General features: G+C 56.7%; 1 protein-coding gene across 1 annotated transcript; it reads right to left on the bottom strand.

Annotated features, from left to right (window-relative positions):
• Positions 1-270: 270 nt before the first annotated feature.
• Positions 271-24,496, bottom strand: AFAP1L1 (actin filament associated protein 1 like 1). The gene is made up of 19 exons (XM_069869107.1): positions 24,385-24,496; positions 10,821-10,949; positions 10,188-10,271; positions 9,801-9,898; positions 9,526-9,637; positions 9,050-9,148; positions 8,187-8,398; positions 7,671-7,850; positions 6,860-6,946; positions 6,454-6,547; positions 6,153-6,305; positions 5,090-5,301; positions 4,506-4,651; positions 3,310-3,388; positions 3,062-3,176; positions 2,728-2,892; positions 2,303-2,481; positions 1,909-2,037; positions 271-1,517 (listed from the first exon to the last, which is right to left on the bottom strand). The coding sequence occupies exons 1-19, from the start codon at positions 24,398-24,400 to the stop codon at positions 1,494-1,496; spliced, it is 2,313 nt and encodes a 770-aa protein (XP_069725208.1). The 5' UTR covers positions 24,401-24,496; the 3' UTR covers positions 271-1,493.
• Between the last annotated feature and the right edge of the window lie 2,042 nt (positions 24,497-26,538).

Here is a 26,538-nt window from a genome sequence, read left to right as displayed (position 1 = left end):
CAGAGGTGACAGCAGCAGCAACAACCAGCACAGGGAAGATGCTGCACAGAAGAGGACAAGCACTTTGGGAACAGGGCTTTCCGGACCCTTATCCCTGACAGACAGGGATCCCCTCCAGCCTGGGCGGCAGGCAGCTAAGCTCAGGGCTCTGAGCTAACCCAGCATACAAGGTTCACCCAGCCTGCCAGTCCCAGCAGCCGCTGCCACCGGGATGCTGAGCCCACCCCAGAGCTGTCCTGCCCTATTCCTGTGAGGAGGAGGAGTTCTATCCCCCCATGGTACCTACACCAGGAAGGGGCATACCAGTGCCAGCGTTTTTATTAAAAGCTGCTTACCTAGTTACCAACAAGAGGGCTTTGAAAGAGCGAGCTCCAAAGGTTAACTGTGGCAGTCATTAGCATGAGTGGGCAATGGGCTCCCTTTCCCAGCACAAAAGCCTGGGCCTTTCCCTTTTATTCCTGTCCTTTTTTACCTCTTGTGCTAAATGACCTTTCTCTATTTCTCTTTTCTGTTCCAGTCCCCTCATTTGAAAGCTTTTCTTTTTTTTTAATTTTTAAAACTTCCCTTCGCTCCATTTGAGCGCATGCCTTGGCAAACCATGTCTGACTGCAGCAGAAATATTGTGAATGTGCTGTTGGCCAGGAGACAAACCCATCCCTTTCCCTGCTCACTCAAAAGCTGGTAACGGGCTAGGGCAGAGAGAGCTGGGTTGCCTCCAGCCTCAGCCCTTTGCAGCACATCTAAGCTGTTTAGCAAGCTTGAAAGGTGTCCACTGTTAATTTGCTTTCAAATGCTGACGCTCGAGCTTTGCTCATTCCCAAGGGAAGCCAGTGTGCCCTCACCCTTACTACCTGGAGGACAAGAAGAAAATAGTGGACAAGGGCACTTGGTTGAGGCACAGCGAGCTTGAGGCACGAGGAACCCTGAGATGAGACCCTGCGGAGCTGGGAGCAGTGAGCAGGGTGAACGATCAGTGTCTCTGAAACATCCAGTCCTGAGCAGCTCATGAACCCCAACACTGAGGGCAGCCAAAAATCCCCAATGAGTCTGTAGTCACTTTAGAAAGTGTTAGCCTGGCCTCCAGCATCCCCAGGGTGGCACACACTGATCCTGATAAATCGGAACGCTGGCTGCCAGCCATCAGGCTCTCCTCTTCTTACTTCTGCGCCACATATGGGCACATACACCTTGTGCCCAACTCCTGGATCTGGAGGAGGTTCGCCCCAGAGATGGGCTTCCCAGTAGTATGTGACCATGTTCCACAAAGGACTCCCCTTCCCCACCCTCCTCCCATATTCCTCTCCCACCCCCTTCCCCATGGTTTATAGTGTTGCCCACGAGGCTGATGGTGCTGCAGTGGTGGAGTGTGGGAGGACATCTCTCCCCACATGCCTTCCCAGCACCCTCCTGGCGCCTCGGAGAAAGGGGGCTTGTAGCTCCTCCATGAGCCTCAGCATCCGGCAGAGGCTTGGCAGGTGCTTCCACAGCCTGGCTTAAGTCTGCTTCTTTTCCCATTCCTGCAGGAAAAAGGGCAAAAAAAAAGAAACAGGAAATAAGGAGACATTGCTGGAGAAATGAGCACTGAGTCCTTCGAGAGCATCCCTCCCTACTGGGGGACTGTAGACCACCCCAGCATCTTCAAAGCCTGGAGTCACTGCTGCCCTGGTCATTGTAGAAGTGATGTTCTTCCCTCTGCCCACCTTCTAGATCTCCCTGCAGACCAGGCTCATGCCAGCAGTGAGTACAGCTGAACTGCACTAGCTTGGCTGCAGGACACCCTGGCAGCACCCCTTGCTTTTGGAGGAGGAAGCATCCCCAGTCCCCAGATTTCATGGTCAAGCAAGGAGGATGGGACAAAGAATGAGATTTCCCATGGGACCAGGGAGGAGATGGGGAGCAAAGCTGGACCTTGGCTTTCCGTAGCACGTTTCCCTTGTTGGCAGGGAGGATGGAGGGACTTCTCTTCCTCAGTTCAGCTGCACAGTTAACAGGCACCAAGTGCTCAGGGGGGCTCCCGTTTGGCTTGTTTGTAGCTTCCTGTGGAAAAGGGAGAGCAAGGACGAGGAGGATTTAGGAGACCCAGGGAACAGGGACAGCCAGGGAATAAAAAAAAGCACAAACTGTCATGAAGTCAAAGCTGATGTAGCCAAAAGTAATTGGCACTTTGCTTCCCACCTCTATCTACAATGGGACAAAGCAGAAGGGATGTCTCCTCTTCCCCACGTGCTGCTCCCTCAATCACCCCAAACACCATTGCTGAAGGAAGCTGGAGTCACAATAGTGATGAAGAAGTGGCACATACCTCATTCTCAGCCTTGCTGGTCACAGCCAGCCCCAGGGCTGGCCCTCCAGCCAGCGACTGCTTCAGCCGCTCCTTCACTTCTGTCAGCTTGAGCTCCAGGTCCACACGATACTCCTCTTTTTGCCGGCACTGCTCCTCCAGCACTGCCACCCGCTGCTCCAGGTCCTGCAGCTTTGACCCTGCTTGCACAAGTGTGCCCAGCTCAGCACCTGCCTGGGGCTGAGGTGACAGAGGAGCCACCCACCCTCCTGGATGGGACACTAGATGGGGCTGCTAGCCCAGCAGTGTGCTGCAGAGAGCCCTGCTCACAGCCACAATGCCACTGCCAGCCCAGTGTCCCCATCCCACCCCAGCTCTGCAGCCTTCCCCCAGAATCCAAGTGTCATTGAGCATCTCCAGCTGCAGCGCTGGATGCTCCAACCTACCTGTGCTGCCTTTCATTGCCTCCCGCAGCTCTCGCTTTTCTTTCCTTAGCAACATCAGCTCATTGCGGATCGACGCTTTCTCCTTCTCCAGCTTCTCCTTCTCTGTCAGAAATCGTCGGGCGTCCTCCTCAGCCCGGTTCTTCCCGTACCTGTACTGGTTGGCATCTGCATGCAGAAGCAGAGCCTGTCACAAAACTTCTGACCCCAGCTGCAGGGATGCCACCCAAGGTCCAGCTGAGCCAGTGCAGCCCCAGCCTGGCTGCAGACCTCCTGGGGGAAGAGCAACCTCCTGCACTGGCCAGGTCCCCCCATGGAGAGTTGTGGCATCACTCACTTGATGCGTGCCTCTTCACTTTGACTTGTGGGTCCACCCGCCGTGACTTCTCACTGCAGGAGGAGGCATGACGCTTCACCTGGGCTCCTGCCGGCCGCGCTGGCTCCTCCTCAGCCTGCAGCAGGGACAGGAGGGAGAGCAAGCTGAATCACCTGTGGGGCCATCACAGCCCAGCCAAGGCTCCCTGGAGCATCTTCTATAGCCCAGCTACAGTGATGGAAGAGCGCGAGCCTTTAAGTTACACTCACCTGAACCTTCTCATAGGGGACGTCATCGTACACCACACGGGAGGAATCTGGCCGGTGGTCCTGGGAGGAGCTGGCCCATCTGTGGATGGAGTGATGCAATTTTCCTTTCCAGGACATCCCTGGCAGCCCCCCAGTAAACCCTGTCTCAGAGGGCTTCCTGCATTGCTCTCCCAGCTTCACTCATGAGCACTCTACCCTGCCCTGCCACGTGTATCCCTTAAGTTCTTCATCAGCATTGATGAAACACCTTCCCCTTTCCATTCTGCCTGAGGGAAACTGCCCTGCTTCCTGAACTGCCAGCCCTCAGGATAGTAGCTCAAGATCACATCACAAACTGTGGGGTTGTTTAGCCTGGAGAAGAAGAAGCTGAGGGGAGACCTCATTGCTCTCTACAACTACCTGAAAGGAGGTTGTGGAGAGGAGGGTGCTGGCCTCTTCTCCCAAGTGGCAGGGGACAGGACGAGAGGGAATGGCCTCAAGCTCTGCCAGGGAAGGTTTAGGCTGCCACGCAGTCACCAGAGTCCGTTTTCTGCAGTGGCAGAGCTGACCCTTCACCCCTTCCCTACACACCACAGGAATTGGCAGAGCCAGGACTGGGCATCATTTTGTAGCCTCAGGCTAGGTCATTGTCCCCCAGAAGCTCAGTGAGCTTGCCTCAACTCCAGCACCCACTTATGAGGCTGGAAAACAGGCTTTATGACAAACGGCTGAGAGAGCTGGGGTTGTTTAGCCTGGAGAAGAGGAGGCTGAGGGGAGACCTCATTGCTCTCTACAACTACCTGAAAGGAGGTTGTGGAGAGGAGGGTGCTGGCCTCTTCTCCCAAGTGACAGGGGGCAGAACAAGAGGGAATGGCCTCAAGCTCTGCCAGGGAAGGTTTAGGCTGGACATCAGGAAAAAAATTTTCATGGAAAGGGTCATTGGGCACTGGAACAGGCTGCCCAGGGAGGTGGTTGAGTCACCTTCCCTGGAGGTGTTTAAGGGACAGGTGGACGAGGTGCTGAGGGACATGGTTTAGTGTTCGATAGGAACGGTTGGACTCGATGATCTGGTGGGTCTTTTCCAACCTGGTGATTCTATGATTCTATGAAACCATGCCCCAGCCTGTGTCTTTTCTAGGGATCAGCACCCACGGCCAATGCTCTTCCCCCAGCGCGGTCCCTGCCCAGCCCATGGCACAGCAGCAGGGCAGCCTTACAGGTAGGAGTGCCTCACAGCCGTCACTATGTTGGCAATTGTCTCCACGTCCACATAGTCGTAGTGCAATGCCTCCGGTGCCGTCTGTGAGCCCATCTCCACCAAGAGAAGACCCAGCCAGCGGCCCAAGTCTTCAGAGCAGCTCGCCTGTAGGAGAGAGAAAGAGTTGGGGTGCTTGCCCAGCTGCTGGCCCCTCACTCTCGCTCCTGCCTCCCCGTGCAAAGCTCTGCTGTGGAGAACATTGTAACATGAAGAATGTGTGCAAGGCTTAGGAAGGTCTAAGAGAACACACACATGCTACAGGCTGTGCACATGTAGGAGATCCCAGTCCCAAACTGCCAGCTGCTCCCTGCAAACTGCACACGTCAGCCCTGCCAGCCTTCTCTCTGCCTCCAGCCTGCAGACACCTGTATGGCTGCCTCCAGCTCACCCCACAGAAGCCCTGGGCTTCTTTAATGTGCAGGGAAAGGGAAAACAAGGCACTGCTTGCATGCAAGCATTGATCATCACAGGAGACGTTCCCTCAGCCTCGCAACCCCCTCCTCATGGGACCAGCACACGCTGCCCACCCCACTGCCCCCTCACCTCCAGTGCGGCCACCTCCTGCCCATTGCGAAGGATGCGGAAGGCGAAGGGGTGTTTGGGGCCCAGACCCGGGACCACCTCACAGCCCCGGAGGACGATGGCGTTCACGTGGGTCCGCAGGTCAGTGCGGTCCTTGTGGAAGTAGAGCGTGTTGCCCTTCAGGCGACACCAGCGCTCCTTCCAGCACTGGTTAACCAGGACGCTGAGGTAGCCTGAGGGAGGCAAGAATGAGGGAAGGGTCTCAGCACCTGCTCAGCTGGACCTTGGGCAGGCTTTAATGACACAGGGATGCTCAGAAATTACAACATAGCTTCCTACTCTTTTGATCCTCCTGTGCCTCAGTTTCCCCACAGAGAGCCAGATGGGAACCCTGCTCAGTGCCACGCAGTCACCAGAGTCCGTTTTCTGCGGTGGCAGAGCTGACCCTTCACCCCTTCCCTACACACCACAGGAATTGGCAGAGCCAGGACTGGGCATCATTTTGTAGCCTCAGGCTAGGTCATTGTCCCCCAGAAGCTCAGTGAGCTTGCCTCAACTCCAGCACCCACTTATGAGGCTGGAAAACAGGCTTTATGACAAACGGCTGAGAGAGCTGGGGTTGTTTAGCCTGGAGAAGAGGAGGCTGAGGGGAGACCTCATTGCTCTCTACAACTACCTGAAAGGAGGTTGTGGAGAGGAGGGTGCTGGCCTCTTCTCCCAAGTGACAGGGGGCAGAACAAGAGGGAATGGCCTCAAGCTCTGCCAGGGAAGGTTTAGGCTGGACATCAGGAAAAAAATTTTCATGGAAAGGGTCATTGGGCACTGGAACAGGCTGCCCAGGGAGGGGGTTGATTCACCTTCCCTGGAGGTGTTTAAGGGACAGGTGGACGAGGTGCTGAGGGACATGGTTTAGTGTTCGATAGGAACGGTTGGACTCGATGATCTGGTGGGTCTTTTCCAACCTGGTGATTGTATGATCCCCTGCCTGCCCTCAACATAGACAGGCTGGGGGGAAAGATAGCAGCTCCCCAGTGTTCCCAGCCCCATGCGAGCCAAGCCCCATCCCTGCCCTGGCCACACGAACCACTGCAGGGGATGTCCTCCTCGGTGCAGGAGGTCTGCGTGTCCTCAGAGGAAGGCTTCTTCTTGGAGAAGCTGATGATCCTGGTGATCTTCTTCCCTGCTGCCCGGCTCACTGAGCCCTTCAGGTCAGCCAAGCCACTCTTTTTGCCTTTCCCTGGAAGAAGAACAGGGTAGTTGTGTGCCTCCAGCACATGTCACGGCACCCCCAGTCCCTGGGAGAGGATGCTCCCCAGCTGTGGTGCACACAGCCATCCCCTCAGGCCAGGGGTGAGAGCCTGCCTGGCTGGGGGCAGGTGCCGTACCATGCTCACTGGGATCTCTGCGGGATGCTGGGGAGCTGGTCTCACCCGTCGCCACACTGTCCGAGTCAGAGGTGTGTTTCTCCTGCGACAGCCGCTGCAGGGGGAGTGGAGCAGGCAGCCTGTCAGCAGCAGCCCCTGTACAGCCTCCAGCATCAGCCACTATTGGCCCTTTGTCCTTCCCAATAGGGCTGGGACATCCCCTGGTGCCAGGGGAGCCCCGTTCCCCCCTCCCAGCAGTGGGGAGCCCTATAAGCCCCACGGAGCTACAGTGAGGGTGGGAAGGATACCTTGTGCAGTACCAGGAGCTTGGTGCTCTCCTGGACCCTCATTCCCCAGGCTTAGCTGAAGGAGGCTCAGCTGCAGCAGCCTCACACAGCACCCCAGCACTGTGGTTAGAAACCATCACCTTATCCAGGTCCATCTTGCATGGCATCACTGGGGAGGTGGGAGCTTCCATCCCACCTGCTGCTGGACTGCTGGCTTCTTTTATCACCTGTGGAGACAGACCCCAGCAGCTGCTCAAAAGGCACCAGAGAGCCAGGGCTGCTTTTCCTGGCTCGGTACATTCCCTTCTTGCTGCCAGAGCAGGGATGAACCACAGGGAGGTCTCTGTGGGACAGGACAAGCCCTGCTCAAGGCACAAGCTCGGCTTGCCTGGGCAATTGCACACACCTTGACCCCTTCAAAACTGCAACTATTTTTGCAGATTTTATTAGATTTTGGAAATCTCAGAGGTGAGGGACTTGGGTGCCAAGCCCCATAGTCAGCTGCTACTGCAAGACACCTCAGGACCCCGTTTTACAGGCAGGCACAGCATGGCTTGTCCAGGCCATGTAAAATGACCCTGTTCTTCCACATTTGGGGTACCAGCCAGGTTTGTGGCGTGCACAGAAGTGCATTTCCCACCCACAGCCCCTTCCCTGCGGCCCCTGCCTCCCAACCCTGAACAAAGACAGGAAAGGGCCACAGGGAAGAGGAGGGGGAGAGCAAACATCCCCACCCTGCGGGGGCTATCGGCACCGGAGACGCCCAGGCCCTGGGAATTGGCTTACCACCCCCCCTCCAATCGATAAGAGATGGGAGCAAAGCCCCCTTCCCCTTTCAGTGATGTAAGGGCTTTCTTAGGGCAGCCCCCTCCCTGCCTCATCCAGAGAGGATGCCAAGGAGGGTCGGTGTGCCCCTCTGGGCCAAGTGGGGGTCAGCTGTGGCAGTGGTACCTTCAGCCACTCCTCCGCTTGCTCCTTGCTCTGCACGGCCAGCACCAGTGCTTCAGCCCCTGGCAGCGAGAACCGCAGCTCATGCTTCTTGCGTCGCCCGTCCTTAGGGACGTAGATGACGTTGCAGGAGACCAGAGGCACCTCCATGTGTGGCTGCTGGTCCTTGGAGCTTTTGTAGCACTAAGGGAAGCAAAAAAACTGCTCAGGGCTCAGAAGAAACCTGCTGTGCCGGGTAGCGCTGGGGTCCCTCTCAGGGTCTCTCATAGGTAGCACGGATGGATGTGCTTCGGGGGCAGGAGGGCTGTGGTGTGCCCTCTCGCTCTGTGGAGTCCCAAAAGAGAGGGACTTCCATTAGCTTGCAAGGAAAGCAAGGGTAGCCCCTGCATGTGCTCTGCAGGGCAGTCGCAGCCTTGGGGCAGGGTCTTGGCTCAGTCAGTGCTATTTTTCTTCAGCCTGGACTCGGCTTCCCACCCAACCCTCCAGTGGGCTCCTGCCCCTCTCCAGCTCTGGGCTCACCAGCAGTTTGCTGTCCCGTATGATGGTGAGCTGCTTGGCCCACTGTCCAAAACGCTTCTTGCGCAATAGGAAAGCACAAATTCTGCAGTCCTTCACCAGGTTCATGGAGGCTTCCTCCGATGGCCACTGGTGTGTCAGCTGCTGGCCCTTCCCCTCCTCCTCCTCCTCATCATACGACTCGTAAGAGCTGCTCATCGCATCCGAGTCATTGTCTGGAAGGAAGCAGGCGGGTCACCCCAATGCACCCCGGGGCCCTGCCTGCCCAGCATGCTCACGCGCTGCCCCCCATGCCCGGTGAGCTCCAGCACAGAGCCTGGGCTGGCAATGGATGGACTCCTTGTCAGCCTCTGAAAACAGAGGTGTTTTGACCCCAGCCACCCCCAGCTTCCCTTCCAAGCCAGGCAGGATGCTCCTAGGCCAAGTGTGTTTTTCCAGACCCCTGGGCTGGCTTATTTCTTTGCAAGCCTCAAACTGAAAGCCTGGATTAAACCTTCTATCTGCAACAGAGGATCATGTGCTGGCCCTCTGCGGGGCTCAGAGGAGCAGGGCTCTGCAGGGGTGTCTTTGTCCTGGCTCTCCTCCACTGTGGCAGAGGCAGCTCACACGGGCAATGAGAACTGCACAGGCATTCCCCTTGCTGGTGACAGAAATGGCACTGATCACACCCCTGCTGCAGCAAGAGGGCTCTGGCTTGTGTCACAACCAACACTCCACACTTCTTGCTTTTTGCCCAGCAGCCTCTGACACATGAGAAGTTGCCTAGCCTCAATCCCATGTGCCCCCAGTCTAGCCCTCAAGCCCCCACGTCAGGGTTGGACTTTGCTGAAGCTCTCTCTCCCTAGTAAGGCCACTCAGATACCTACAAGAGTTTTTTTGTTCCCCGTTCATCCTGGTGACTGGGTAATTGCTGTCTGCATCCTCGTAATAGCCATCCTCTATGGAGTTGGGGGGGCTGGAGCTGTCTGTGGAAGAAGCAGAGGGCAGCTGGGCTGTTACACCTGTTTTCCCTCAAGGATGCTCCATCCAGGGACAGAGCAAAGCACACCTTCCCAGGGCATCTCAGCACTGGCCACCCCGTGGCTCCAACCTTCCCCCATCGCCCCCTTCTCCGTCGAGCCAGAGCAAACAACTCATTGGAATAACAGAGCAGTGTGATGGGAAGGAAGCAGGACAAGAGCGAAGCTGGTGGGAGCAGGGACGTTTCCTTCCCCTGGATGAGCCATCAGGCCCACTGAGGGCTGCCTGCTTGGCCAGGCAGGGAGGCAGGTGAGAGGATGCAGAGGACAGCTTGCAGGGCTCCCTCCACCCTCCTGCCACCCCAGTGTGGAGCAGGACTCACTGCGGGAGGTGATGTACTCGGGAGCCTTGCCAGGCCCCAGGGGCAGGGCTTCCTCATAGTAATCCTCAGGCGGCGGAGTGGTGGGCAGTGGTGGAGCAGGATCCACAGGCACCTACAGCAGAAACACCACCCACATTAGCCAGGCAGCGGAGAGGGTCCCGAGTCTCAGCAGCTACCATGGTGGCAAGGGACAGGCAGGGGTCCCAGTGCCGGGCACTGCCACCTCCCCAGGCAGGTACAGAGCAGACCTCACAGGTGGGCATTCAGGGACTTACGCTTTTTTCTGTCTGTCTGCTCACCAGCTCCAAGCCAACGCTGTCACTGGTGTCCCCCTCCTCCTCCTGCATGTCCTGGAGATCCCGCAGGTCACAGTCTGCCCAGGGGTGAGCGGAAAGGATGAAGGGAGCAGGAAACCCCAGAGCCAGCCTCCTCAGCCATGCCCTCCAGGGACCCCCAAGGCAAGCACCTTCGCTGGGAAGGTGCTGGGAGCTGGGCACTGCTGGTAAATGCAGCTGGGCTGGGTGTGCACGGACCCCCCATGGCACAAAGACACGGCTTGCAGCCTCCCTCCCTGGGGTGCCCCAAGAGCCTGCACTGTGAGTGGGGACCCCAGGACCAGCACAGAACCCACCAAGTGTGACCCCTGGGATGTCCACACATACCAAACTCCTCGAAGAGAGATTCCACGAAGCTGGTGCCATTGCTCAGGGATGCTGTGTTGACATACATGTAGTCCACATCTTTCCCTGGGAGGGAGAGGGATGGTCTCAGCCAGGGGGTGGACAGGGGGGCTGTGCCAAGCATCAGCACCCCTCCTGCCCGCAAACACCAACCCAAGGGCACAGGCCAGCTCACCCACCCATGCCACAGGGCACTCCTCTGGAGCAGGCGCCTGGGGAGTGAAGGAGAGCCCCCAGGGATCCTGTTGCCCCCCTGCCCTGGGAGGGCAGGAAGGTGGGAAGGCTGTGAAGCCCCAGGTGCACGGCCTTCCCGCGGAAACCCCTATGCTCAGCAGAAACCGGTGGCAGGAAAACATCCGTAAAGTGGTGTTTCCGCAGGGAACAGCCCTCCTGCAGCCACAGCAGGGCTCAACGCCAGCCCCTGCACCTGGGGCTGGGAGAAGCCAGGAAGAGAGAACTGGGACCAAAATTCCCTGAGGATGCTGAGCAGGTGCTGGGGTTCCTGTGCTGCTGATGGTTTTCCTTACTTCACTGGGGTTTTGGCCTCAGGTAGCTGTTGGGGACACCCACTGCCCCCGGAGACAGCCACTGGGCACCTCAGGAGCAGACACAGACCTGTGGGTGGCTGCAGCTTCTGCAGGATAGTGGAGACAGCCAGCTTCTTCTCCTGTGTGGTGGCACTCAGGTACTCGTGGTCCAGCAGTTTAAGCAAGATGCTGAGCTCTGGCAGGAGCTGGTCCAGCACTGCGGGGAGAAGGAAGAAGCCTGTCAGCCAGAATAGAGTCGGAGTGCCAGGGTTATGACAAGGCAGAAGGCACTGAAACAAGTGGAAGACCCCAGGATGGGCATCTTTCCCAGCTGGACCAGCATTTGCTAAGCACACACATGCTCCTTCCATGCACAAGCTCTTCCACCTGCAAGCAGATGCTGGGATGTAGACAGCTGAGCCCATGAACAGAAACACCAGCTCTGCAGAACTCCTGGACAGTATCAAAGGGCTCAGCACTCGTATTTTTCCACACAGACAAAAGTACATCCCTGTTCGCCCAATAGCATATCACTGCTGTTGGTGCCCCATTGCTGTGCTGGGTGCTGGGTAGTGATGGAAGGAAGGAAAGGAAACCCAAAGGCCATTGTCAGAGCCACCTGCCAGTGCTGCCCAGAGGGATGTCCTCCCACCTGTCGCCTGCTAGGGGACATTTGTATTCCCCTGCAGTGTTCAGACCACCCTGCAGCCTCAAAGCCCAGTACCACCTCTGCATGGTGCCCTTATGCAGGCTAGAGCCTTCCCATGCTCACCAACAGCATCTCCTCTGCCCTGCTGTCAGTCCTTCCCTGTATGATCCCAGCTCATCCACCCTGCTCCATGGCCACTCCACTCTTCGCTCCAGGCACAGAGCATTCCCCCTGGGGACAGTCCCTGCAGCACAGGAGGGGCTCTCCCCATCCAGCCCTGTGTTTGCTGAGCCTCAGGCTAATACACACGGCCCCAGAGGTGGCCAAGAGGGTTGGAGCAGCTGAAATCTTGGCAAAGGAGAACCACACCAGAAGTCACTGTTTGTCAGCTTTCCAGTGTCTGAGATCCCAGTACCTGCCAGCTCCTCAGTGGCTGCTGCACCTGAATACAGCATCAGCCTGGCAGACCAACCAGGCAGGAGAGGTAGAGAGAGCCCAGCAAAAAGCAGGAAAAGAGAATTTTCTGCAAATCACCATTACAGGCACAACACATAGAAGTGTGGGTATTTAACATGGTGATTCATGGGCTAGTTTTCCTGAAGCAGAAGCACATCACAGCTGTGGGGTTACCCATGCAGCAGGGCTCCAGAAAACATTTGGGTGTTTGCATAGCAGAGCAGGGCTACAAAAAATACACTGAAAGCAGAATGTATGGTGCTGGCAGCAGTGACTGACAGCTTTGGGAACACATGTTGGTCAGGGATGGGAAGGACAGGGAGGACTCGAAAAAGGTGAGCTCTGGACTCCAAATTTCACATGAGCTCCCACACCTTCAGTTCTGCACATGCACTGACATCCTTATTGCAGGTTTTTCCTGTACCTTTTCTCCTCCAAGCAGGATAAGACTAAACTAAGCTGCATCCAAAGCCAGGCTCCCATTTTACCCAGAACCACACACTTGCCCAGCTCCACTGGAACCCAGGGTAGGTCCTGCAGGAGCCAGCCTGCATTGGAGAGGCCAAGCTCAAAGACACCAGGAAACTTGCAGCTCTGGAGCCTACAGAGGGTGGGGGGAAAAAACGCTGCTCTTTCTTCCAGTGCAGGCGTGAGCCGGATTCCTTTTATTGGCAGCAACTGAAAGTCATTGCAGCACAGCTGGGACAGTGTGCAGCTGGCTTACAGCCTCCAGGGACAGAGGGGAGGCCAGAGGTGATGGCAGAGGCAGTTCCGACGTGCTGACTGATGAGGACGGTTTGCAAGAAGGGGAGGGTGTGCGCCCTGGCAGCACGGAGCATCGGGGACTCTCTGCCTGAGCTGTGCCTGTCCCCACTGCTGGGCTCTGTCCCCACTGCTGAGCCCCTCTGGGCTCTGCCAGGGGAAGGGTCCCAGCAGAGCAGAGCTGAATGGTAGTGAAGGCTGGCACGGGGCGTATTTCCCAGAGGGAAGGCAAGATGCTGTGCTGCTGGGATCCTCATTACTCATGTTCTTTAACGAGGTTCTGCCTAACGAGTCCTATCCAAACACTGTATCCACTCTGCACAACACTCATCAAAAACTGACCTGGTCTGACCCAGAATTTTGGGTGCTCGCTTTGCACCCCGGTGAGCCACAGCCAGAGTGCAATAAGCCCCCTGGGACCAGCGGGAAGCAGGCTGGCTCTGCTGTCCAAAGCAGGGACAACACAGCAAAACCAAATTCTGTTTCAAAGCTTTTTGGCTCAAGGGGAGCCCGGCACGAGTGGGTTGATGTGGAACAGCACCAGCCCAAGATAAGCCTTGAGGCAAGGAGACAGCATGCCCAGCCGCAAATCAATGCCTCCCCAGGACATGAGGCAGGATGAGGCTCACAAGCCTCTTCCTGCTGCCCCTGCCAACGGGCTTCTATCTCCACGGACCTTCTGCTTCCTCCTCCCTCCCTAGTGCCAAACTAAACAGCAGCATCAGCCCTTTCAGCAAGGGTGGCCTTGCCAGCGCCCATCTCCTGTGAGCAGGCCAAACGTGGACAAGTAGCCCCAGGGGTGGGGAGAACCCTCAGCACAGCTCCAGAAGTAAGAAGTAAGCCTGGGGAGCTGGCGGCAACCCTAAGCCTGCGGGGAACAAGAGGGCAACCAAAGAGGGCATGGGGATCCTGTTCCAGCAGACAGGCAGCCATGGGACCTAAGTCCTGCTGACAACGTGCTCACTGCCCTCTTCAGCATGTACCTCTTGGGGCAGGGATCTGATCCAGCTCAGGTGTGCGATGAGTGAGGGTAAGGGATCAGCTCCCATGGTCCTCTTCTTGCCCCTCTGCAGAGGCAGAGGAAGGAAAGAGAGGCAGATCTGCCCTGGGATGTCTGCAGAGCACTGCATGGGCAGGATGGGAGCAGGCTTATGCTCAGTGATGCTCTCCAGGCCAGCTGACACATCCTCCCCTGCAGGGCTTGGTGGGTACAGGACTAGCAAGGAAGCATCTGGGACAGAAAAGCAAGGTTCCTCCCTGTCCATCCAGCACCTACAAGCATCTAGGGAGACACTTATCCACCTTGCTGCTGCCTCAGCTCAGCAGGCTCTCAGGTAGCCATGAGTGCCCATGGAAGAGAAGCGGCCTGTGCACATGGACTACATCAGCTTCCCACAGCTCACCAAAGTCTACGCCATGGTGCTCACTAGCTTCCCATCCCCTGTTGTGTGCAGGACATCCCCCATCACAGCCACCAGTTCCTAGTTAGGGCTTCACACCAGCTGAGGGCAAAAGATGAAGCAGGTTTCTACTGTTGGTGACAAAGCAGGTGGTGTGCATGGTGAGGCCACTCCCTTGAGCAAAAGAACTGAGAGCACCCGCATAAGGTTTGTCCCCTGTCATGGCAGGCGGATGAACTCACCACCGACATCCCAAGCACCAGCTCTGAGCCAGGGTGCACGAAGCACGGCGCAGGATGAGCACTGAAGGCGCCTTTGTTCCTCCCCAGCTGAGCTGTCCCCTCCGTCTCCCTTGTTAAACATCCTCCGAAATACAAGGGGGGGCACTCAAAGAGGGCTGTGATCCCAGAAGAGTGCATGGCCCGCTGAGCTGAGCTTCTGCCCAGGGTTGCAGAGGAAGGGAAGGAATTATTTTCCTACATTGGTTAGGCTCCTGGTCTAAATAAGGTTAATGGGGTGCTGCAGGAAGCGAGCAGAGATTACTTCAGGGCTGCTTTGTGGAGGGCAGTGGGTGCCAATGTGACCTCCCTGAGGTCACTTGGTGAGCAAGAACCAGCACATTCCCTCTGCAGTAGCTGCAGGAGTAAGTGCAGACCCCACACCAGCCTGTGTCTGTGCCCACAGCACAGCAGGCAGGGGACCAGGCTCATGTGCTGGTGCTGGGTGCGTGGGTGCTGGTGTGGATGCACAACCCTGCCCCTGCGGGTCCTATCAACCATAGCGTGAAACCGCAGAGCCAGGGGACGGAAGCACTGGCAGGACATCAAAGGGTTCCTGGGGAGAAGGCAGCACAGAGCAGCCACAAGCACTGAGCAGGCAACACAGCCAGAAAGGGGCCCCGTGTCCCCCACCTGCCTCGGCACTGGCTCATTTGCAGGACACCTCTGGCCTTGCCTCTGGTGCTGACAAATGGCTCCCACCTGCTGCTTTCTTCTGGGGCTTCTCTTGCAACCCAAGTCCTGCGGGATTACACCACTTTGCTGGGCTCAGGCTTTGGATGCAGGCATCCCAGGACAGGGAGAAACGCCAGCCCCTCCTGCAAATTAATTCCTCTCCACATTTGCAGCCTGTCCCACTGCAACAGTGGGATAGAGATGTCAGAAAGGTCTCCTGAGCCTGGGAACACCAGGAGCTGCAGCAGCAGATGGCTTTAGCATTAGCTAACTCGGGCTTGATGGGCTGGGGGGCCCCAGTGCAGCTCTGCTGGAACTGCGTGAGCCAGGGGACCAGCACCAAGACAATGCTGGCAGAGAAGCTGCATCCCTTCCAGCACCCCACCATCTCTTTCCACCTTGCACCCAGGCCAGCTCTATTTTTAGACCCCCTTTGAGAATCCACTTCCACAGTGCGGAGATAAGGGCCCTCCAGGCAAAGCCTGCAGCTGCAGAGTCCATCTCTCCTTCCCCAGCCTCTGCTCTGTCATGGGAGCAAAAGTCAGATCTTGCTCCAGCAACCTGCAGAGAAGAGGAAGAGGAGGAGGAGGAAGAAGATCTGGCCAAGCCAAAGCAGGAGTTTCCTGGTGTACAGACCCAGCTTTTGTAGGGGGGACAAATAAGACAACACACGTGGAGTTGTCGCCTCAAGCAAAGCTTGTCTGTAGAGCCTTGCGGAGTGGAGATGCTGTTCCACAGCACCATAATGCTGCGGGGCTGCTGCGGGGAGGTGCACAGGGACTCCCATCCCACAGCCACAGCTCTCGCATTCCCTGCCTGCCCCTGGCCACACTTCCTCCTGCGCCAGGTGGAGGCTGGGGGTGAGGAGGGCTGGGGGGAAATCGGATGCTGGGAGTGACGGCCATTGTTTGTAGCTAAAATAAAAACCAAGCAAAAATAAATCCTTCCTGTTGGCGCGGGCAGGGCCCTGGGATGCTGTGCTGGCCCACAGAGAGCTGCTTCGAGCTGCCACCGGCAGTAAACAAATGTTTATAGCTCCTGGGATACCATAAATAGGTGGGGTGTGGGCTAGGGAAGGGGGCACAGCTGGGGGCTGCCCCAGCACCCAGTGACAGCAGCAGAGATGCCCCAGCCCCAGGAGGAGCCCTGCAGGGAGGCTGCCTACCATGGGAGACAGACAGACTGAGCATCACCTGAGGAGTTCGTGGCAGCAGATAAACCACTCTGACCTCTCCACAGGCATCATGAAGTTGAGCAGTCTGCAAGAGACACTTGGGCACTGGGACATGCCTCCATACCTCACTGCCTGCCCCTAGCCTTCTTCTGCCCCAGCACAGGGTGCAGGTATCACTGGAGGGGTGATGCCTGGAGGGGTGATGCCTGAAGGGGTGATGCCTGGAGTGCCCCTCCAGCTCCAGCAAGCTGCTTCTCATCCCAACAGGGCCACCTTTTCCCCACCAGCACTGCTTGAGGAAGACTAAAGCATCCTGAGCTCTTTGCTGAGCTCTCAGGGCCATTCCCATTCCCATCCCCAAGGAGGTTTCTTACACACAGGGAGGAGGTAGGCACGTAGCCAGTGAGGAAGTGCCTTGGTGGGGGAGACTCAGCGCTCCCAGAATTGTTCCTTTGTGCAGAAGACAGGAGGACAGACTGCTGCCTGCCTGCACCCTGCCTGCGGCCACGGCTCCTCCGGTGCAGGCAGGAGGAGAGCTCTGCCAAGCAGGCAGGAGAAGGGCAAAGCTCAGCCCTGGAGGGCAGCAGGGATGAGCAGGGCATCCCTGCCAGCCAGGCTCAGGCTCCTGGACAGCCAACATCAGCTGGGTGTGGGGCAAATTGGGATAACTGGGATGAGCTGGTGGAGCCAGAAACACCAGCCTGGAAAGTAATGTCTCCTCCCAGAGCAGCAGTCTGTACAGCTATGGAGCAACTTGGCGTGCTCCAGCCCGGAGGGTTTTTAGAGAAAAGCCAACCATTAATGATCACACTTAAACTCCGGCAACATCCTGTAACAGTGGAAGATTTGCTAAGGGGCTAGTGGATGCACATGAATCATCTCCTCCCTGGAAACAAGGGCCCCTTGAGTGGGGTGGATGAGGGGAGCATCTCTGACTCGGCATACAACAATGTCAGCGGAAGCCTGAGCGCTTGGGGCCACTTGATGTGGCCAGGGGCCCCCCACCCTCCCCAGCTCTCCAACTGCCCCAGTCGGTGACTCTTCCAACCCCTTACAATCCCTTGCCATTAGCCCTGGGATCCCAGCAGCTGTCCCTGCTCCCCCTGCAGTTCCCAGCTCGGCTGCCACAGCATCCCTGGGTGTTGTGGAGCAGCATAAGGTGAGGTCAAACCTTTTGACCCATTGTCCAAACTGCTGAACTTCCCTGCCACCTCCCCAACTCCCCACTGCCCACCCTGCACCCCACGAGCCAGGCTGCAGCAGGCAGGGCAAAGACACACATCTCCTGAGAACCTCATTGTGGTGACCTTACTGCAACTAATATCATTAGCTGAGAACTTTGGAGAATCAGTCCCAGGAGATGAACGTGAAACCTGCTTGTTCAAGGAGGCAGAAGGTCCTCCATCAGCTCTCCTGCCCAGCACAGTCACCCTTGGCTTCTCTCCTTACATGAACCAGCCTGCAGGGTTCACAGGGCCTTTCCCTTCTGTTCCATCCCTGGGTGAGGAGGAGAGGTTAAATAGCAAGAAACCTGTCCTGGTCACGCCTGCCAAACCCCCTTCATCTGTGGCCCCATCCGCTCCAGACCCACACCCCGATGCTGACAGGGGGATTCCACTCCCAGCACAACCCCAGGGGCTCGGCCAGCTCTGCCACTTTCAGCAGCACTTGTGTGAAGGGTCCTGGGTCTGGCCCAGTGCTTTTGCCAGCAGCAGCTCATCTGCCAGTATAAATAGCCCTGCAGAAAGCCTTATCGCATGGCCTTGCTCCCAGTCGCTCACCCACCACAGCAGAGACTGGCCAAGCAACAAGTCCAACCCAGGGCAGAGTGGCAGAACCACGCTCTCAACCTCACTCACCCCAAACCCTCCTGCTTCATCCCTCTGTGCCAAAGCAGCTTTCTGGAGTCCTTTCCACCCCCAAAAAGCAGAGAAGAGCAAGGGGAGCTGCAGCACATGGCTAGAGCTCTGCCCAGTGCACCCAGCCAGTGCCAAGAACCTGGGCACAAGGGAATCTGCCACAGGCGCTACATCCCAAACATCCACATCCCTGTGCTCTCTTTTCTTGAGGAGAGACAGTTTCACAACCTCTCCACAGTCTTACACAAAAACCAGGAGTCCTGAATTGAGAGAAGTGTAATTACAGGCCAGCAGAGCTTGTAAAAGGGCAAAGATTATCACCTCTGTTCACACCCCTGCCAGCTCACACAGTGAAGAAAGCATCACTCACTGCTGCGGGGCCAGCCAAGTCTCTTCTTTATACACCTGGATTAAGGAGAAACTGGAGAACAAGGGAATCATGGTGCTTCCTTCCCTATCCAGCCCCATACTGGAAGCACACTCCTCGCAGCTTGGCCCAGAGGGATGGGAGCTGCCCTGCAGCGCTGGCCCAAGCTGGGTCAAGCTCTCCTGGCAATGCCCACACTTGGAGCATGGCTGCAGGTGGAAAATCCCCCCCTCAGTGGCAGTGACTGCGTGGCCAGAGCTGCAGCCTTCCCCCAGGACAGCAGCACCCTCACCCTGTGCGCTCTGCTTGGCTCCCAGTCCCCTCGGGCATGGCACCCAGAGGGGTGTCACCTCCGCAGGAAGCCCCCACCAGAGCCACGGGGCATCGGAGGGGCATAGGCTCTCTGAACTGGAAAAAAACCCAGGGGCAGCCCTTGCTGCGTTGCAGCATATGTCCTTCCTCACAGCAGCTCACAGGGAAGCAGAGCAGCTCCACAATTGGTGCAGGTAATAATTAACAGGCTGATTAAATCACCCGCAAACATCTCCTGTGTCCCAGGCAGATAACGACCCTGGGGTGCCCCATGGTGCTGCACGAGTCCTTGTCCAGGGGTTACTGATGGCTTAGCAGCCCCTTCTTCACCTCCCCGAGAAGATTGTGGTGGTTTGCTTTAGCTCCCGAAAAGCCAACTTTATCCCTCTAACCCGAAGAGGCTGAAGCTGCCCAGAGCCTGGAGGAGGAGGGGGTGGTTTCTGGGTTGCCCTCTCTTACTGCTGAGCACAGCAACAAATTGAGCAAATAAAAGCACACAGGTGACATACTGCTGAGTGACCCCAGTCGTACTCCCAGCAGGCAGGGCATGGGCAGTCTCACTCTGCCCCAGACTCAGGAATCCCAGCAGCTCCTAACCCCAGGTACAAGTTGTTTCCAGCCACAGCTCAACCCAATCAACACAATTAGCTCTGCAAATACATGCAGACCAGATTCAGGACTTCCAGGCTATGTTTCAAAACTTGGTGCCAGCCTCACCAGGCAGGATGCTCTGCCGGGCTTTGAGGCTGCTGGCTGGAGAATACGTTTAAATAATGAATGAAAAAGAGAGGTTTGAGATGCCCTTTAAAGGAATAGTCAGGCAGGGGCGAGACCTGCTGAGTAATGTATGAAAAACAAGCTTCAGGCAGAGGGGAGATGTTAGGATTAGTCAGAACCCAGAATAAACTGTATTTTCTCCAACCAAAATTTTGGTGTCGGCCTTTTCCAAACAAACTCTGTAGTGCAGGAGCTGCAGGTTGTCCTGGGCTCCCCTCCAGCACTGCAGAGGCCGCGGGACTGATTCCACAGTCATTTGCCCTGCGCCCACCTTCTGTGGTGGGCAGACACCAAACAGCATCCTGTGTCGCACCTTCCTGCTCTCTCCGAGCTGGGGACACCTGAAGCTCTAATCTCTCTGTAGCCCTTTGTCTCTACCAAACCTCAGCTTCCCGGACAGAAGGGAATTACAGATAATTGCAGGACCCGTGGTGGGGAAACCTGCTGACCCAGCATCCCAGTGCTAATGGCAGCTCTGTGATGGGAATGCACTCCCCACCACCCTGCACCCAGGCAGGAACAGACACCGAGGGCCTCCTCTAGCCCCAACATCCTCAAATAGACACCCCAGGACCACTGATGGGGGTGGAAAGGTCTCTGCATCCGTGTCCTGTACATCCTGTGTCCCGCACATCACCCTTTCCTAAAGCCAAGGTCCAAAACATCTTGGATGCAATACCCAACATGCACGAGCGAGACGTGGGGAGGCTGACAGTGCTGGTAGGTGTTTCTAGGAGGAAGAGTCACACCAAATCAATTGTGCTTGGACTGTGAGAATCAGAGGGGGGTATGGAACCCTCACCTGTCAGGGTGTAGGCAGGAAGGGCGTGGGATTTGCAGGAAGGAGCTGCTGGATTACCCACCAGCCAGCTTTGCTTTCCCAAACACTTTCAGCCACTGCACAATGCAGAAGTCTCTTTTCAGAGGTGGTGGGAGAAGAAACTACAGATGCCCTGTAGGGATAATCCCCACCCCAGAACTCAGGACCTGTGCCCTGCAGGAGTCCCCCTGCCCGGACTGGGACCCTCCCAGTGGCCACCTCAGCCCCGTCCCTCCTGGAAAGTGATGATCCCAGGGCAGGCAGAGCATGGCAGAGGGTCTCCGTGTTGGGGGCTGGGGCTGTGCTGCTCCAGAGGACCCTGAGAGGGCAGGATAAGCGTATTTTCTCAGCTGAGAACAGCCCTTCCCTTTCCTTCCCTTGCCCAGCTCCGCCGGGAGCATCAGGTGCAGTGGCAAGGCCACCAGCCGACAGCATTTCCTACCCACTTAACCCCTGTGGGGAGGCAGGAAACCAGTTTATCCTGGCGGGAGAGCTGACAGGCTTGAGCACAGGGTAAGATGCGACTGCTCTGGTTATTGCTGATGGCTCTGTCTGTTCCAGGACTGGTTCATCCTACCTGTTTTTAACTCCCAGACACAGAAGCCAGATATCAAACCTGTTCCTATGTAACTTCCACCCCTTTACAACCTCAGTTTCCCAAAGCATAAGATGACACTGGGACCACGTGAAAATTGGAGGCTGAGCCCACTGGACAAGGAGTCAAAAAGCGGCTCTTCCCCTATCACCAAACTGGGTGGGTTTAATGTTAAAAAAAACCAGAAGAAAGCCAAAGCCATTCTTCAAGCTGCTTCTTACACATCTCCTGCTAATTGTTAGCAATCAGAGCATACCAGTGCCTCCCAGAGCTCCCTCCTGTTGCTTCCAGGATCACATGCACATGAAACCCACTTCAAAAAAAAAAAAAAAGTATTTTAATCATGGAAACCCCTTGCAGCAAAGATCTGTTTTTGTTCCAAACTGTTACGAAATGTCAGTGTTTTCCCTTGCCTGCCAAAGAGCCTGCCTTTGATGCGATGGGAGGCATATCAGGAGCAAAGATGGAAGAGGCTGCAGCAGCTGTGCTGTGGGGAGAGCTGGGGGAGGGAGGGTTAGAGAAGTTATTTTCATCCTTCCCCACTGTGGAGGCTGCAGATCATCAGCACAGTGGCTGCAAAGGGACCTGAGCTACTTGAATGCTGCCACGTTTAGCACCACGGGGTGATGAAAGGCAGGCTGTTGGCCCTCCCCGCGTGTGGCAGGATCCGCTGTCTTCACCCCGTGGGTGCCCTGGCACAGGGTGCCAGCCTCTTGTTTGCACGGCAGTGGGACAGGGTTGGCAGAGACAATGCAGAACTCCTTGGGAAGTTTCCAACCAAACTGTCCTAGTGTTGCTCTGGAAGAGTGACATTTCACAGATATTTTGCAGGACTGATAGCTGTGCCATTAATTTTCACTGGAAGAAGGTTGCTTATATACAGGAGGAGGTGTGCGTTCCTCAGAAGAAAGCTTTAGCCACGCCAGACTAGATGGTAGCTGGTGTAGGGAAGGGTTAAGGATTTAGGAGGTGAGTCTGGGATGCCAGAAACTCCTTCAAGCCTCCACTCTGCTAAATCCTTATCTCCTGTCCCCAGCAAGTTAGTTGTCTACTGAACGACAGGCAAATCTTGGGTCAAGCCCAGTTTTCACTCCCTGTCCTTCTCTGAAAAGCCTTCCAAATGTCTGGGATAAGGCAACTTCTTCAAAACCTTAAACAAAGTTTTCCTGGGCTGGGAAAAGTTTTCCTGTCAGCTGCAGGTGAGAGGATTTCAGGCACATCGGGGCTCAGCACTGCTCTGTGGCACAGGGTGCATCAGCCTTGCAGCTCAGCACATTTGCACTGGAAAGCAGCATTTCCAGGTCAAGAGCAAACAGGAAAGAGGCAGGTTTTCCAGACGGCCTGAGCAGATAGGACAGTCCCTAGGGTCCCTGGCTGGAGGACACAACAGGGATCCAGTACCCGCAGTGAGACCCGTTTCCCCTAGTTAAGGGCAGCATTGCGTGTGGAAGGATATTGGAAGATACAGGTTAAAACCCAACTCCAATGACTCCTGCTTCTCGCAGCGTCAGCATCCCTGGGACAACCCTCCCACCCCCATGGTGGGCTCAATCCTCTTCTCCACACGCTCTCTGGCTATAAACAGGCTGTGGCCCCGGGCAGCTGAATTTCCAGGAGAAGGAATGGCTGCAATGCAGGGGAGAGCTCGGCACTTGCCTGGCGTGCTAACAGCTGGCCTGATCTGTGCTTCTCACCCACTCCACACCCCCTTCCACTGGGCTACGTGCATGGGGCGGGTGGGATTCCTGCCGCCAGCTTGCAGGCAGCAGGTCAGGAATGATCCAGGCTCCCTCCCACCAACCCTGCTGCCTCCCCATCCCTGTGGGCGAGCTGGAGCCAAGTTTATCCCTGACACTTCTCCACTGGCTTTTCTGGATTTAAACCCCAGATAAGTTTGGTGCAGGACCTAATTTCTGGTGGCACAAAAGGTCAGGGAAGAGCCACTAACAAGGAGAAGCCGTGTGTGAGCACAGCCCTGCTAGAGTAAAGGTTCTTGGCAGAGATCACCTCCCAAATCACACACACATTCACTTCTCTATAAGCACAACCTGAAACAACCCAGACAACTCTGCAGACACCTCACAGCATCGATTCTTCTGGTCAGCTGGTGGTGTAGAGCTGAACCTCAAACTGCGTGCTGCCCAGCCTGCCAGGGAAGGCAGCAGGCTCAGCTGGAGCACAGAAAGCAATGAAGAAGCTGGTAGGTCATAAAGCAAGAGCAAGTCAGTATACACAGAGTCACCGAGTGAAGCTCCAGGTGAAGAAAGGAGCTACCAGAAAGCAGGCAGAGGCTGCGAACAGGGCACAGAGCTCCTACTCATCACTGGACCCAGCACTCCCTTGCACTAGGGAAGGGAGCCTGGTGACATCCCCACACCTTCCCTCCATGAATCACAGCCCCCTGAAGGATCCGGTGGCTCTGAGTGATGAACAGGAGGGTCTGGAGGACAGCTCTGGCATCATGTGTCATTTGATAACACTCACCCTCCCTGCAACATCTCCCTACTTCAGAGCTGGAAAAGCCACCCTGGCCAGCTGGCAGGCAGGGCAAGCTGCAGCCGTGGGGAAGGCTGTCCCTGTCACCATCCCTGTCCCTCCCAGGCTGCCGGGCACTGACACTGCTCTCTGAGCACTGTGAGCTGCAGCCCAAGAGTCAAACTCCTCATGCTGCGTTTCCACTGCGGAAACACCACCCCATCCTTTTACATCGGGAAGGGGAACTCTTGACCCTCAGGTCTTTCTGGTGCTGACCCAGGGCTGCAGATGCTGCACTGCAATACCCCTGGCCCCTTTGTTATCATTTTTGGCTGGTGCTGCTGCAGCACCTCCAAGGACGGGTCAAGGGCCAGGACCCCTGTGGTACACGATGTCACCACCTGATTCTTCTCTGCAGCTGCAGGCCACCATTCTACAGCAGCGTTCCCCCCGAAAGCCTCCCTCTGCTCCGATCCTGGGACCTGCCAGCCCCAGAAGAAAGCCAGGACCTTCTCTGCAAAGTTGGCCCAAAGCCCTGGCAGGTTTATTCCTATCCCAGATCAAAGCCTCGCAGCTACGTGCGCCCGATGCCACAAGCTGCAGGCGGGAAGCGCACACGTGTGGGAACGCAGCCGCCTCCCAGCAGGGTGGGGATCAAGCCCTCCACGGCTTTATGAGACCACCGGCATCTTCCCCAGCTGGGGAAACTCTCCAGACCCGATCATCTCCGGCTTGAAGCACCAGCCGCCTCCCTTTCCACGACCACGGTTTCCCCTAACAAGCGCTTACACCCCACGCACTTGCTCGCAAGCCGCTGCCTTTCCACCGACCTGACGAGCAAAGGTAAACAGGCACCAGTTTGTGCCCCGACTGGGTGCGAGGGCATCCTCGGGGCAGGGTCCCGCACGGAGCCAGGGTGCTGCACCCGCTCGGCTGGCAAGGGATGCGCGACCCGCAGCCTCCTGGGACCAGGACGGGCATCCCCTCTGCTCGGCTCGGCGGGGGAAGGGATGCTCATCCCATCCCGTCCCGTCCCATCCCATCCCCCCTTACCGCTGAGCCGGTCCATGGTCTCGGAGCCGCGGCACGGCCGCCCCGGGAGGCGCAGCAGGGCGAGTGTCCCCGTTCGCAGCCGCCCGGCGGGGCAGGGTTTGCGCTCCCGAGCGGCCAATCGCTCCGCCCGCCCCTCCCAGGCTGTGCGGCAGCGCCCAGCACCGGCACGGCTCGGCACGGCACCCACGGACCGCCCCGAGGCGTCCCCTGGCCGCTGACCCCCGAGTGGTACCCAGCGCCCCGCATCCCTGCATCCCGAGCATCCCCGGCAGCGACCGGAGAGCCCCCCCGGAAGGGAAGGGGTGCTAGACCCGGCCACCTGCCCCACCGCGGTTGTTGGGTTTGGGTAACTTCGGTTTGGGCAAAGATCCCAGAGCCAATTTCGCTCTCCAAACACCCACCCAGTGAGCAGGTACAGCTCCCCCTTATCACCTCTGTCCCCACTCCCCCCCGCAGCCCTCTGCATACCTGCTCCCTCCTGGTGCCAGCCTCTGCCTGGCTGTGGTGAGGGGGCTGGAGAACAAGGCTTATGAGGAGAGGCTGAGGGAACTGGGCTTGTTTAGCCTGGAGAAGAAGGGGCTGACGGGAGACGTTATTGCTCTCTACAACCCCCTAAAAAAAATAAAGAAGTTGTAGCAAGGTGGGTTCTTGGCTCTTCTCCTAAGTAACAAGTGATAGGATGAGAGGAAATGACCTCAAGTTGCACCAGGGGAGGTACAGATTGGATGATAGGAAAAAATTCTTTACTGAAGGAGTGGTCAAGCACTGGAACAGGCTGCCAAGAGCAGTGGTGAAGTCTCCATCCCTGGAGGTGTTAAGAAACAAAAGTGTAGACGTGGTACTTTGGGACATTGGTTTAGTAGATATGTTGGTGTTACGTTGATGGTTGGGCTTTTTTCAACCATAAAGATTTTTCCAACCTTAAAGATTCTACAATCCTATGGTGCTCATGCCACCATCATTGTCCCTCCCCAACAATGACCTGAGGGGATGCCTGGGCTTGGGAGAGTTGTGAGGCATGCAACGGAGTGTCCTGTTCGTGGAGACCGCCTGGCAGCAGGGCAGTGACTCCTGACACCCCGGGACAATTTCCCCTGGCCTCAGGACTGCAGCTGAGTCCTCCCCTGGGGACAGCAGGCTGTGACAGAACAGTGATTTGGTTTCACATGTACCCAGTTATCACTTGGGAAAGCAATAACTGAAATATTAGAGGTGCATTAGCAGCTGCCTCTAGGGCTTCCACAGTTGGGCACGCTCAGGCCAGGACGGCATAGAGGCAGCAGCTCCTGCCGCATGCCCTGTGGCCTTCGGGGACCCAGCCCTGCTCTCCACAGGCAGCTCCTCTTGGAGGCTGTTCCCTCCCATTTGGATTGAGCCCCATTTTCTCTCATAATATGGGGTCAGTGGGTGCTCACTGCCCATCCACAAAGCTCCTGTGGGGTGTCTGTTGCCCCAAACGGTGCAGGCCAGAGGGGCTTCCTTAGCTCTGAGAGGTGGCATTGAGCCCCACCTCAGTTTCCCCATCTTTGTCATGCAGGTAGTTGTGAGGAACAGTGACTGTCCCTAAAATGTTTTGAAAATAAAAAAACTCCCATTGTTGTGTTATTAATAACATCCCCCAGGCTTTACCACCGAAAGTGCTGCTGGAGATGCAAGTTCCTTACAGCCCCGAATGGCTGCACTTGAATTACAGAGCCATAATTTATATGGCTGAAATAATTATCAATATGATGGGCTCGTTTACTGCAGCTCTACAGTAGACAAGAGCAATTACCAGTGCAATATTGCTATCCCCACCGCAGTCCCCAGCCTGTTCCATGCCAGCGTAAAGCTCCCAGAGCCGGGGCTGCTGCTGGTGGGAGTTCTCCTGCCCTGGGCACGCTGCACCCTGGCAAACCCCTGCAAAGCGCCCCGCGTATTTCTCCTGCCTCACACAGGAACCCGGCGAGGGCTTTTTTGAGCAACAAGCTGGGCAGGCTCAGCACCCAGTGCTGGTGCTTATGACAGGGAGGGCATTTGATCCACCTGTGAGGAGACACAAGGGCAGGAATGTTTCCAAAAGGACCAGAACAGGCAGAAGCAGAGTTGACCCATTGCACAGTGAAGGTGAGACCCTCACTGTCTCGTCGGAGCAACCCTGCTGACCCAGCTCTT

Source organism: Phaenicophaeus curvirostris, chromosome 15 (genome assembly GCF_032191515.1).
Source record: "Phaenicophaeus curvirostris isolate KB17595 chromosome 15, BPBGC_Pcur_1.0, whole genome shotgun sequence".
Classification (NCBI taxonomy): Eukaryota; Metazoa; Chordata; class Aves; order Cuculiformes; family Cuculidae; genus Phaenicophaeus; species Phaenicophaeus curvirostris.
This window is presented reverse-complemented; position numbering and strand designations above follow the sequence as displayed.